General features: G+C 39.4%; 1 protein-coding gene across 1 annotated transcript; it reads left to right on the top strand.

The window, feature by feature from the left end:
* LOC109234206 lies at positions 782-13,577 on the top strand. Its single transcript, XM_019400089.1, has 6 exons — positions 782-974; positions 1,913-2,405; positions 2,697-2,840; positions 3,647-3,887; positions 11,094-11,594; positions 12,677-13,577. Exons 2-6 carry the CDS (start codon positions 1,917-1,919, stop codon positions 13,102-13,104), a joined length of 1,803 nt encoding a protein of 600 aa, XP_019255634.1. The 5' UTR covers positions 782-974; positions 1,913-1,916; the 3' UTR covers positions 13,105-13,577.

The following is a 14,305-nucleotide window of genomic DNA, read 5'->3' as shown; positions in this document are numbered from 1 at the left end:
TTGTATATGACCATATAATTAAGTTAAACTTGATTAGGGAGGGTAATAAAAAATCCCTTATAAAGAATTGTGGGAGAAAATTCAATAATAGCCAGATTTACAAGTGGTCGTTCAAAAATACCCCAGTTTCTAAAGTAATCGAAATTTAGCCACTTTTCATGTAAAGATAAATTTGAGCGAAAACACTGTTCAAAACTCGAAAAATATGCCAGTATATTATGCTGGAGTTCCAGCATAAGCTCCAGCATAAGTATACATGAACTCCAGCATATTATACTGGAGTTCCAGGATAAGTATGCTGGAACTCCAGCATAATAATAATATGATGGAGTTCCAGCATAAGTACACTAGAACTCCAGCATAATATACTGGAGTTCCAGCAAAGTATACCGGTCCAGTATAATATGCTGGAAGTTCATACACAAGTGCTTGAATCTCTAGTATATTATGCTGGAACTTTCCGTGTGTTGGAGTTCCAGCATAATATGCTGGAAGTTCATACACAAGTGCACCGAACTCTAGTATATTATACTGGACTGATCTCTGTTGCAGCAAAATAGTGGTTATTTTTCATTGACTTGGTAAATGCTGGCTATTTTTGAACGACCATTTGAAAACTAGTTAGACCGTGCTATTTTTACAAAATTGTGGTCTTAAGAGGCCTGAATTTCAAATTGGGCCCATAAAAGTGTGCCAAAAAGGCGACCAAATTATTTAGTGGCCCGCATATGATCCACACTTCTCTTCCCCCCCACCCCCGCCCCCCACCCCCCCGTTTTTTGTTGGCGATGGACAACATAGTCGCTCACTTCGATACTGTCGTGAAGAGTAAAATTGCTTCACTTAAACACAATTTAATACTACTACTCTTTAACATTGGGGCCTCTCATGGCGTAGCGTGACTTTGACTATGTTTGCAGCTTTTTCTCTTCCTTTCCCAATTTCATTTCTGGTATAGCAGCTGCCTATGTGAGGTAAAAATAGCGATTGATCTTCTTTCTTTCATGCACAGCTATCTTCACATACCCATGTTTTTTTTTCCAGGACCCTACTTCTTTTGTTTCTGTTTGTTTTTTCTCAATTTGTACCGTGCATAATCTTTATTAACAACTCTTTGCTAGTGCCAGAACCTCCTTCTTTTTTTTTTTTTTTTGGGGTAAAAGTAAAACATGGTTGTTGGAGGCATAGGTTCATACAACGGACTCCTACTAGTTTGTGATTGAGGTATAGTTTGTTGATTGAGGTATAGGGAATTTTATCATCTTATTAACTAAATCTCTCGGGCTAATTACATAGTTGAGAGAAATGATGTTAAGAAGGCAAAATTGTTTGTAAACTGGGAGCACTTGGTTTGCGGCTAACTAAAAATAAAATAATAACCAATAGATCTTGTCATATTTATCTGGTGCCATAACATTTCGGCATGCCTTAATAGCCATCGAATTGCTGACCATTCACTTATCATGACTCGCATTGGACTTGAATAATAACTTTACTCACGGCCAGCAGTTCTAGATTTTTAATCATTTAGAGATTTTTTCTTGTCCACTTTGCTATGTCTGCATGGTTCCTTTTACTGATGTTAAAACATCATGTTGAGTAGATAATGTGCTTCTTGAGTGTCTGAGCTTTCACTTTTATGTTCGCACTAACTGGATATTGCTATGTCTTTGCAATGACATCGTAAGAGAGGCTTCAATTAGAGAAAAAATGAAAGTCCTGCTTAATTGTTGTATTGGCTGTTTTGTTTCTCTGAGCAGTCTGTTTGTTTATCAGTTTTGACAAAAATTACATAAAGTTATCAAAGCATACCACTATTATAGCTAATTCTCTTGAAACTCAAAAATTGAGGGTGCATTTTTGTTTTTCTTCCTGCTGAACTTTGAATAACAAGTTTGTCGACTATTAGCAGAAAGATGGATCGAGCAAGGTTGAATAAAAGAACCCGTTGCTCAGGTTCAACACCGTCAGAGGAGTCAGCTTTAGACCTTGAAAAATACTGTTACAGTTATTCTAATCTTCCTTCAGTAAGTCCACCAACACTTCAACCTTATGCATCTGCTGGACAACACTCTGAGAGCAATGCTGCATACTTCTCCTGGCCTAGTCGACTGAATGATGCTGCTGAAGAGAGAGCAAACTATTTCGCAAATCTTCAGAAAGGGGTTTTGCCAGAAACTCTTGGCCGATTGCCTGAGGGGCAGCGAGCAACAACATTGCTTGATCTCATGACTATAAGGGCATCTCATAGCAAACTCTTGCGTTGCTACAGTCTCGGTACAGCAATTGGTTTTCGTATTCGACGTGGTGTTTTGACTGATATACCAGCGATACTAGTGTTTGTGTCCCGGAAAGTTCACAAACAATGGCTTAGTCCAATTCAGTGTCTACCTACTGCTTTGGAGGTGATCAAAAGAATGACTAATTATCTTTTATCCTATTTCCGCCACTCCTCCTGCCAAAGATTTTCCTGAATTAGGACAAAGAAAGCTAATGAAATTAACTTCATTGATTGTGTTTATATTTTTCTACAGTATACATCCCCCACCCCCTCTCCAGACAGGGATTGTTCAATAAAATGTTTGAACTCAACCTATCATTAGAACCCAAAGAATCAACACTTGCCAAAATATGTTAATTCTTGCATCCTTTATTCCTTATTTTGCTGTATGCTTAAATATGTAACTCATTGTCAGGGTCCTGGAGGTGTGTGGTGTGAAGTAGATGTGGTCGAGTTCTCCTATTTTGGTGCACCAGAGCCGACACCGAAGGAACAATTGTATACTGAGATAGTAGATGACCTGCGGGGTAGCGATCCATGTATTGGCTCAGGGTCTCAGGTAGTTTGATGTTTATCATAACTTTATACTCTGAGGATGCTGTGATTGAGGTTTGATCAGTGCACATGATATTTAAAGTTTAAGCAAATCCCGCATATTGGGAAAATAATAGTATTGCTATTTTGTTGAGTCCTGTTAGTTGATCAATTTGCGCATCTTGCATAGAACAGTTGTTGGGGTGTGGCAGACCATTGGAGTAATCTATTTCTTTGCTTCTGAGCACATTTTGCGTTTTCCTGAAGTGCTTGTCGTTCAGTGTTGAACTAGGTTAACTCTTGCCACACTTTTCTGAAACTTTGCAGTAAGGGCAACTTATGTCAGCCATATATTCCTAAGAAGGTATTGAATATTTTCGAAGCCACACCTTTAATTTTACAACTAAAAACTTAAAAAAAGGGGAAAAGTGTGGAAGATAGGAAGATGATTTCCTGGAATGTTTCTAAGAGTCCATACACTTATATGTGTACAAAGACAGTTGTAGTTGTAGATACCTTTCTCCATTGTCAGATGAGACTCACATCCCTTCTCAGTAAATGGTTCGTCATCAAATCAGTTGAGCTTCTTTGGAATCTCCAGGCATTTTAAATTTCATCCTAGCAATGTTAATGCATTAAAAAGTCTGCAGGAAACAGTTTTATTTGTCAATAAATCAGGCATCTTTCAGATCTCCAGACATTATAAACTGCATCCTAGGAAAACAAAGGCATTAAAGAGTCTGCAGAAGAAATCAGTTGTAAACTATTTTTCTCCTTGTCACACGGATCGTACATGTTAATTTCTTAGCGCATTTTATTGGAAACATTCAGGTAGCAAGCCAAGAGACATATGGAACCTTGGGTGCTATAGTGAGGAGCCTATCAGGCAATCGACAAGTTGGTTTCTTGACAAATCGGCATGTTGCTGTTGACTTAGATTACCCAAATCAGAAAATGTTCCATCCTTTACCTCCAACACTTGGACCTGGGGTATATCTCGGTTCAGTCGAGAGAGCTACATCCTTTATCAGAGACGACCTTTGGTATGGCATATTTGCCGGCATAAATCCAGGTAAAGTGTTCTTTTCACCTTCTTTTCTGGTTTGCTGTTGGAAGAACGTTCTGATGCTACAAAATTGTTACTGAAATTTGCTAAATCTATATTTGATTATGATGGATCCCTTATGATTTGGTAAGTGCATCTTTTCATACCACACCTTTCTCCATTATCAATTATGTGTTGTATGTAAATGAAATGCAGTCTAATGATAAAAAATCACGAGGTTGTCTTTTTAACTTATTAAAATGTACAAGTATGTAAGAGTTTCAATTCTTGCCGTAATTTCTATTAAATCAATTTTGAATATTAGTTCTTGGCTTTGATAAAAATAGGGGAGGTTAGCTTTGGAGGGTTTGCGGAGAGGTAGAGGTAGACCAAAGAGGTATTGGGGGAGGTGATTGCCGAGGACATGGCCCTTGGTAGGAGGACGTGGAGGTCGAGGATTAGTGTAAAAGATAGTAGGTAGTGGAGCGTATTTTTTTCCCATACCAATAGTATTAATAGTGCTCTTGTATTGTCTTATGCTTAGTTTTCTTTTACTACCTGGCGTTTCTGTTTCTCATTCCTATTCCTATTCTTGGTTCTTTCGCTTTAGTTGATCTATTATCGTGTTGTTATTTACCGCTTGCTGCTATTCCGATTGTTTCTTTTTTATCTTTCCTTGAGCCGAGGGTTCATTGGAAACAACTTCTCTATCCTCACAAGGTGGGGGTAAGGTCTGCGAACATTCTACTCTCCCCAGACCCCACTTGTGGGATTACACTGGGTTTGTTGTTGTTGTTGCTTTGATAAAAAATGGAATCTCAAGATTCCAAAAGCGACTTTTGGTATTGTAGAAACCTAACCATATAACATTGTTTCCTTATTTTGGGTTAATTAAATAGACCTCCCTTCAAATTTAATTGAATATGAGAGATATCCCTCCTAAATTTGCAAATGGTAGGGACACCCTTGTTAGAAATGAAACCGAATGTTTCTCAAAATACTTTGCTTCTCTTGAACTTTTTTTTTGGATCAAGTAAATTGTAATTTAGTGATATAGCAACTCTTGAACCTTCTCTTTTGTGACTTCTCTCCTCATGGACATTTTCATTCTTTCTCACCATTTTTGCTATCTTTTGTTCTTAAAAAGAAGATTTACCAATGCTTTACTTTAACTTCCTTCTTTGTCATTGTGAGAAAGCACGGGAGAAAATATATTATTGATGTATATTCATATGTTACAATGAGCCCTATATATATATACACACATAACATGTCCTACTCCTAATATATATTGGATTAGGGTTATTTATTTACTCCTATTTACATGACTATTCTAACACTCCCCCTCAAGCTGGTGCATATAAATCATATGTACCGAGCTTGTTACATATGTAGTTAATACGAGGACCAGTGAGGGACTTGGTGAAAATATCTGCAAGCTGATCATTCGACTTCACAAACTTTGTAGCAATATCTCCCGAGAGTATCTTTTCTCTAACAAAGTGACAGTCAATCTCAATGTGTTTAGTTCTCTCATGGAACACTGGATTTGACGCAATATGAAGAGCAGCTTGATTATCACACACAAGTCCCATCTGACTAATCTCACCAAATTTCAACTCCTTGAGCAACTGTTTGATCCAAATTAGCTCACATGTCGCCATAGCCATCGCTCGATATTCTGCTTCTGCACTAGACCGAGCAACCACATTCTGTTTCTTGCTCTTCCAGGACACCAAATTTCCTCCTACCAAGACACAATATCCAGACGTAGAACGTCTATCAGAAGGTGATCCTGCCCAATCAGCATCTGAGTATCCAACGATCTGCTCATGGCCTCGACCCTCAAACAATAAACCTTTGCCTGGAGCTGATTTTATATACCGAAGAATGCGAACAACTGCATCCCAATGACTATCACACGGCGAATCCATAAACTGACTCACAACACTCACAGAAAAGGAAATGTCAGGTCTTGTCACTGTAAGGTAATTTAATTTACCAACCAACCGTCTATATCTTGCAGCATCGCTAAGAGGCTCCCCCTGTCCTGGCATAAGTTTAGAATTCGGATCCATCGGAGTGTCAACCGGTCTACAACCTGTCATTCCTGTCTCTTCAAGAATATCTAAGGCATACTTTCGTTGTGAGATCACAACACCTGAGCTAGACTGAGCGACCTCAATACCCAGAAAATACTTTAGTTTGCCCAGATCCTTAGTCTGAAAGTGTTGCAAGAGATGTTGCTTCAATTTAGTAATACCATCCTGGTCATTGCCGGTAATAACAATGTCGTCAACATAGACCACCAGATAAATACAGAGACTCGAGGCAGAATGCCGATAGAATACAGAGTGATCAGCTTCACTCTGAATCATGCCAAATTCTCGAATAACTGTGCTGAACTTACCAAACCAGGCTCGAGGAGACTGCTTTAGACCATAAAGTGACCGACGCAAGCGACATACAAGGCCACGAGACTCCCCCTGAGCAACAAACCCAGGTGGTTGCTCCATATAAACTTCATCCTCAAGGTCACCGTGTAAAAAAGCATTCTTAATGTCCAGCTGATAGAGGGGCCAATGACGAACAACAGCCATGGATAGAAAAAGGCGGACTGATGCTATCTTAGCCACAGGAGAGAAGGTATCACTGTAATCGAGCCCAAATATCTGAGTATATCCTTTGGCAACAAGACGAGCCTTAAGACGATCAACCTTACCATCCGGACCAACCTTGACTGCATACACCCAACGACAACCAACAGTAGATTTACCTGAAGGAAGAGGGACGAGCTCCCAAGTACCACTCGTATGTAAAGCAGACATCTCGTCAATCATAGCCTGTCGCCATCCTGGATGAGACAATGCTTCACCTGTAGACAGGGATGGAAACAGAGGACAAAGAAGATAGAAAAGCATAATAGGGTGATGACAAACGATGATAACTCAAACCGACATAATGGGGATTAGGATTAAGGGTGGCCCGTATACCTTTCCGAAATGCAATCGGTTGATTAAGAGGAGACAAGTCCGCAGTATTAGCAGGGTCAGGTGCAGGACATGAATCAGCTGGACCTGATGCTGGGCGCGGACGACGATGATATGTCAAAAGTGGTGTTCCTGTGGCAGGGAGTCTAGGAGGAGCCACACTAGACTCCTCAACGGTTGGAATGGATAAGACTTCTATAGTGGAAGATGAAGGAGGAGCTATAGGAGACTCGGGTAAGATTTCTGTGGCGGAAGGTGAAGGAGGAGCTATAGTAGATTCCTTAAAAGTCGGTATAGGTAAGACCTCAGATATATCAAGGGGGTCAGAAAGGTCAGAAGAGGTAAAGAAAGGTTTAGACTCAAAAAATGTGACGTCAGAGGACATAAAGTATCTACGAAGATCAAGTGAGTAACAACGATATCCCTTCTGAACACGAGATTAACCAAGGAAGACATACTTGAGAGCACGAGGAGCTAACTTATCTTTCCCAGGGGCTAGGTTATGAACGAAACAAGTGCTCCCAAAAACACGAGGGGGAACAGAGTATACGGGTGATTGGGGACACAATACTGCATACGGTATCTGATTCTGGATGGGAGAGGAAGGCATCCGATTAACTAAATAACAAGCTGTGAGAACTGCATCGCCCCAAAAACGCAGCGGAACATGAGATTCAATGAGAAGTGTGCGAGCAGTCTCAATGATGTGCCTATTCTTTCTCTCTGCAACCCCATTTTGCTGAGGGGTATAAGGACAAGAGGTCTGATGAATAATTCCTTGAGAAGTCATAAACTGCTGAAATTGAGAGGATAAATATTCTAAGGCATTATCACTGCGAAAAGTGCGAATGGAAACACCAAATTGATTTTTAATTTCAGCACAAAAATTCTGGAATATAGAAAACAACTCAGAACGATCTTTCATTAAGAAAATCCAAGTACATCTTGAATGATCATCAATAAAACTAACAAAATAACGAAATCCCAAGGTTGAACTGACTCTACTAGGACCCCATATATCAGAGTGAACTAAAGAAAAAATAGACTCTGCGTGACTCTCAATACTACGAGGATAGGAGGCTCGGGTATGTTTCCCGAGCTGACATGACTCACACTCTAATGTGGATAAACTAGACAAACCAGGCACCATCTTCTGAAGCTTGGATAAGCTTGGATATCCTAAACGTTTGTGAATTAGGTCCGGAGGATCTGTAACTAGACATGCCTTGGAGGATTTTAGGGAGTTAAGGTAGTAAAGCCCTTCTGATTCAAGTCCTGTTCCAATCGTCTGCCCTGTACTGCGGTCCTGCATAATAAAAGAATCATCAATAAAATATATACCACAATGGAGGGCACGAGTCAAACGACTAACAGATGCAAGATTAAAAGGACAGCCAGGGACATAGAGAACGGAATCTAGAGTGACAGAGGGTAGGGGATTCGCTTGTCCAACTCCTTTTGCTTTGGTTTGAGACCCATTGGCTAAAGTAACAGTGGGAAGAGACTGTGAATACGCAATATTTGACAAAAGTGATTTATTACCAGAGATATGATCAGAAGCGGCTGAGTCCACAACCCATTGTCCAGGAGGACTAGACTGGGAAACACAAGCAAAAGAATTACCAGCAACAGAAGTATTAGTCTGAGCGACAGAAGCTACTTGTGGAGATGTCTGCTTACTTGCTCGATACTGAAGGAACTCATTATACTCCCCTTCAGATAAAGAAAATCCCTGGTTACCTGTAGTCTCAGTCTGAGCAACATAAGCATTTTTGGTTGGGCGGCCATGTAAAGAATAGCATACATCACGAGTGTGTCCAAGTTTATGACAATAGGAGCACTTGGGTCTAGATCTTCCAAAACGACCTCCTCCTCGTCTATTCTCCATAGTATGAGATGCCCGATTGTCCACTGATTGGGATACGAGGACAGATGAGTCAAGTGTCTGTGATGAGCTCACTGGGTGACTAGGTGCTGCAGCAAGGCGAAGTAATCGAGAGAATAATTCATCAACTGTGGGGACGGTTGGACTAGCCAAAATCTGGTCACGTACTGAATCAAGGTCATTAGGGAGTCCAGCGAGTGTAAGAACTAGAAACATCTTCTGTCGTTGCTCTTGTTGTTTTTCAATACTAGCAGAAACTGGCATCAACGTCTCAAACTCTTCCATGACTGCCTGAACTTGTCCCAAGTAAGTAGACATATCTAATTCCTGTTTCTTCAAGCTTGTCATTCGCGATATTACATCATAGAAACGAGATATGTCATTAGTGTATAGATTACGAGCCTTTTCCCAAACTAAATAACATGTCTGGAATGGACGGAACAAGGGCATCAACTTGGAATCAATAGATCGCCACAGGATACTACATAACTGAGCATCGACCTTCTCCCACTGTGTTTTGGCCTTTTCATCACCTTCGCTAGCCTTTTTTGTTAAATGATCTTGAACTCCTTGACCTTTACACCACAACTCGACAGATGAAGCCCAATCTAAGTAGTTTGAACCTCCCATTAAAGGTTCTGAGGTAATCATAACACCGGAACTGCCAGAACCCGGGTTTCTAGACCCGAAAGCATCGACTCCCAAAGACATGGTTGGATTATCACCAAATAACAAAAAGAATCAACTGAAAATTCTCTGAAACAGATGAAGAAAACACTGTGTTTGCCGGAAAAGTACTGTAGCTGCCGAAAAAATCAGTGTAGTCGCCGGAAAAACTCAAAGTGGTCGGAATCAAACGAAAAAGGTATGGACAGACTCGGAATTACTAGGCGATCCGACTGTCCAACTGGAAGATTTTCAAAAAATGGCCGAAACAGTGCTCACGCGCCGGCGCGTGGGGGCGCGTGGGTCAGATTTGCCGGAATATCGCCGGCGCGTGAGGGCGCGTGAGGGGGTGTTTTCCGGTGGGGTTTACTGGGGTTTGGTCGCCGGAGCCTTGGGAACCCTGTGGTGGTGTTGGTTTTTGCACAACACTGATAATTAGTGACTTTGACGCAATTAGTCACTTAGGTCACCGGAAAATTGCACGGTGACTGAGTTGTTTCTTCCCGGATATCGTTGGAATGACGCACAACGATAAATTTCTCACGGTTGCTCTGATACCATGTGAGAAAGCACGGGAGAAAATATATTATTGATGTATATTCATATGTTACAATGAGCCCTATATATATATACACACATAACATGTCCTACTCCTAATATATATTGGATTAGGGTTATTTATTTACTCCTATTTACATGACTATTCTAACAGTCATAATTACTACAGCCATTTTCATTGTTATCTTTTCTATTTATTCTCTTCTAATTGACACCTCTCCTTTCCTTTCTCTCCCCAATTTCCGTCTTATCGTGTTTTCTCATTTTTGCACTGTCTGGCCACTACTTATACCACCATCGTTGAGTCCTTTACCCATTAAATGCAATACTAGTGAAGTGATGCCTGGCCTGTTGTATTCAAATTTGAGCAAAGTTAATGTCGTACTCTATACTATGCAAGTTGAGCAAAGTTAATATCGTACTCTATGCTATGCAAGTTGTTAGCGTCTGAGAGGTTGATGAGGTTTGAATTGTCTATAACTTGTTGGCGACTTTCTAATATGCATTTAGGAACATTGGTATCAGTCTATCTTTTAGCGACATTTGAACTAGTTACCTTGAGTGAGACTGCTGATATTGTGCTAGTTAAATAAGGTGCAGTATCTGTTGAATGATGATTCTATAGTGTAGACCATAACTTCTTCATTTGGGTTTATAACAAGAGCAGATCCTTAGGCATGAGTAAGTGTATGGTTGATAAGATTTAGGCTGTAACCTGAACCAGTAGCTTAAGCACCTTTTCGTCGGGCATTTTGTTTAATTTATCACCAGAACAAAAACTTAACTGCCTCAACCAGTATGTTTTTTCATTTTTGTATTGACAAAAAGTGTGTTGGACAATGTCTCTTTGTTCCATGAGATTATATTGCTATCCTGCCTCTCACGACATATCATGGGTTAGATCTCTTTTGCTTTAGTAGAACTATCTGCAAATGCAATCCATGCTAGAAGATGCTGTCAACCAGAAATCTGCATTCTTGTTTCTTTCGATGTTGTTAGATAGATGAAAAGTTGTTCTTTGCTCACTTCCATGCTACCTGCTCAGAAGGTTCTTAATTTGTTAGAATTTTCTTTCTCTTGTGGCATTATTATGATTATTATCGGTTCTAAATGTGGAATTGATTACTCGTGCAGAGACGTTTGTTAGGGCAGATGGTGCATTCATCCCGTTCACAGATGATTTTGATATGACCTCTGTGACTACTTCTGTAAAGGGCATAGGTGAAATTGGAGATGTCAAACTTATAGATTTGCAATCTCCAATTAGTAGCCTCATTGGGAAGCAGGTGATGAAAGTCGGAAGAAGCTCTGGATTGACTACAGGAACTGTCTTGGCATATGCCCTTGAATACAATGATGAGAAAGGGATTTGCTTCTTGACAGATTTTCTTGTTGTTGGAGAAAACCAGCAGACATTTGACCTTGAAGGAGACAGTGGAAGTTTAATCATTTTAAAGGGTGAGAATGGGGAGAAACCCCGACCAATTGGTATTATTTGGGGTGGAACTGCAAATAGGGGCCGGCTTAAACTAAAAGTGGGTCAATCTCCGGAGAATTGGACTAGTGGAGTTGACCTTGGGCGCCTGCTCAATTTCCTTGAACTTGATATCATCACAAAAGATGAAGCTCTAAGAGGTTTGTGGTCTTTAGCACTTGATTTTTGCGGATAAAGCAGCTTGATTCTCTCTTTTTTAGCTACATGCATATAAAACAAGTCTCGTATGTGTCCCCCACATGCATATAAAACAAGTCTAGAATGTGTCCCCCACCCCTCAAATATATTATTGTGCATTCCAATATGTTTATCAGGCTTAGTGCTTACTATTACTGTTGTGATGTCGAGAGTAATAAACCCCAAGTTTTTTCAAAGGGATGGATGTAGAAGGAAAAACATGTGTGTTTTAGAGTGGAAGAGGGACTAATAAGCTCAATGGATGTCTAGATCTTTGAGGGACAGAGGGGAGGTGTTAGATCAGACACTACTAATTTGGACTATTTTTTTTTTTTTTGAAATGGTAAAGAACAATACTAATTGGACTATTAGAAGCTATTTGGCTGATTATCTAACAATACTAATTGGACTATTAGATGCTCTTTGGCTGATTATCTTTCTCAAAGTGGATATTTTTCGTTGGTTGACATCAAGTTAGGTTAACTAGCTACCTCTTTTAGATTTAGTAGTCCTTAGGTTGACATTTGTTGAAGAATGGTGAACACAAGACGGAGTTCCAAGAAGAGATGCAAAATTGCAGGCTGGAATTAGTTAATAAGTATTCCGGTGGTAGCACGTGGGTTCATTATGCTCAGGTATCCGGTAGGTCCTTTTTGCTTCAGAAGACACCAGCTGACTTATTTGTCTATTTTGAAATGTCATGCTCGATGTCCTTTATTGACTGTTTTTTGGGTAAAGACAGTATTCCTTCCTTGATTTGTACAATGTGTGAAGGATAAAGCAAGTGTATTCATCCCGTCTACTAATTGTTAGTATTTGCACTCCATGATGGAATAGGACTAAACTGACTCCCATTCTTAACCCGATCCACTGAGATAAAATGATGTCTCTTTAAGGTGATGTAGTCTGCATTGCTTTAATCCGTCATATCTGTAAGATTTTCTCGGATCAACTTACCATTTAACTAAAGTCCCTTTTTTTGGGATTAAATATTGAATTCTTTTAGAGTATGTTTTAACCTTGTCTATATCTATCACTGGTGTAGTTGCAGTACAAGAACAGATAGCTGCCTCTGCCACAGTAGTTGGCTCTACAGCTGGGGATTCTTCACCTCCAGATATAATGCTTCCAAAGGACAAAATAGAGCCTCTTGGGCTTCATATTCAACAAATTCCCTTGGAAGATGGTGTTGGCGGCCCTGATATAAACTCTTCGCCTGTGGAAGCTGCATTTAACTTGGAAGAAGGTGGGGTCAACTTTGGTGCAAGTGTTGAACATCAATTCATTCCAAGCTTCAATGGACAACCCCCGGCTAATCAAGATGATCAACGTGACACGTCAGCATATGAAAATCTCTCAGCTTTGAGGAAAGGCTCTGATGAAGAAGACATTAGCTTTTCCTTGCAGTTGGGTGGTCATGAATCCAAGAGAAGACGTTCAGAACCTTCACCAAGTGCAGATGAACCAGAATGATTTTCTCTTTATCTGCTAGTACCACTTTCTTTGAGGTCTTCCAGGGAAAGGTGCATTTGGTGTTTGGTTCCTAAAACAAGAAAAATATCCAAATTGCTTTTGGAGGTGCTGAATTTTCGTCATGTGGCCATTGATGCAAATTGTGTACGAGGAGTTTTGTATTTTAACATGTCAGTAATGGAAAATCCAATTGTAAAATACATGTAAGTTAATATCGGCTGCTTTCTTGAGCTATTCCGATTCATGGAACTCCATGCATCCGTCTCAAAATCATCTGATTTAAGTAAGCTGGATAGGCAGCCCCCACGAGGATGAGCGATGAACATCAACATTAAAAACTAGCCTTTGATGTATATTTATGTTAGATATCCTAAGAAACGAACTATTGGAAAGAGAGAAAAGAAAGAAAGAATGCTTGTATATGTATTGCGTGTGCGCGTGTATGGACAATAGACTGTCAAAACTCAAATGGATTGGCTATATTTGGGTAGGTTAAAGCAATAAAATCATGGTTTCTAACCAACCGCTCAACTCAAAAAATCATTTTTCTTTTGATTGTTTGTTCTCTTATAATTTATTTAATTACAAATCAAACTAATAAAATCTTTTTCTTTTGCTTATCATGATTATATCAAACTAAATAAATCCAACAGAAATCATTTTTCTATGTTTCAAAAAAATAAATTACTGGTCAAATTGGGTTACATATGTAGCACAAATTGGCCAAAGCTTTTAGAAGGATCAACTCGAGCTATGCCCGTCAATGAACTTATGCCAACCTAATTCCTACTTTGGGCCGGTCATATTTTTATGACATTCCCCCTTTTGGGATTTTTACATCGTAGAGCACTTTTGTGAGACTATTTACATAAAGGAAAGCATTTTCAAATTTAGCAGATTTATTTACAAATAGAATAGATTTTAAAAAAATTAAACGTTCATGACTTTCCCACAAATCAAGGGATCAGTTTTAGTCCATTTTAATTTGTTAATCTTCTATCACACTATTATACTAAAACTATACTTTTTCAGTACTCCTAATTTCTGCCATATTATTAGCCTTCCAATTATTCTCTTCTCCGAACCTAAAAAATCTAACTTGATTTGCTTTGTGGAGTCAACACAAATGGAATCATTTCTTTTTTCTTTCTATATATGGATCTCTTTCTAAAGTAAAAATGCATTAGAATATCAATTACTT

Source organism: Nicotiana attenuata, chromosome 11, assembly GCF_001879085.1.
Source record: "Nicotiana attenuata strain UT chromosome 11, NIATTr2, whole genome shotgun sequence".
NCBI lineage: Eukaryota > Viridiplantae > Streptophyta > Magnoliopsida > Solanales > Solanaceae > Nicotiana > Nicotiana attenuata.
Note: the sequence above shows the minus strand (reverse complement) of the source record. Positions and strands in the feature narration are given on the sequence as shown.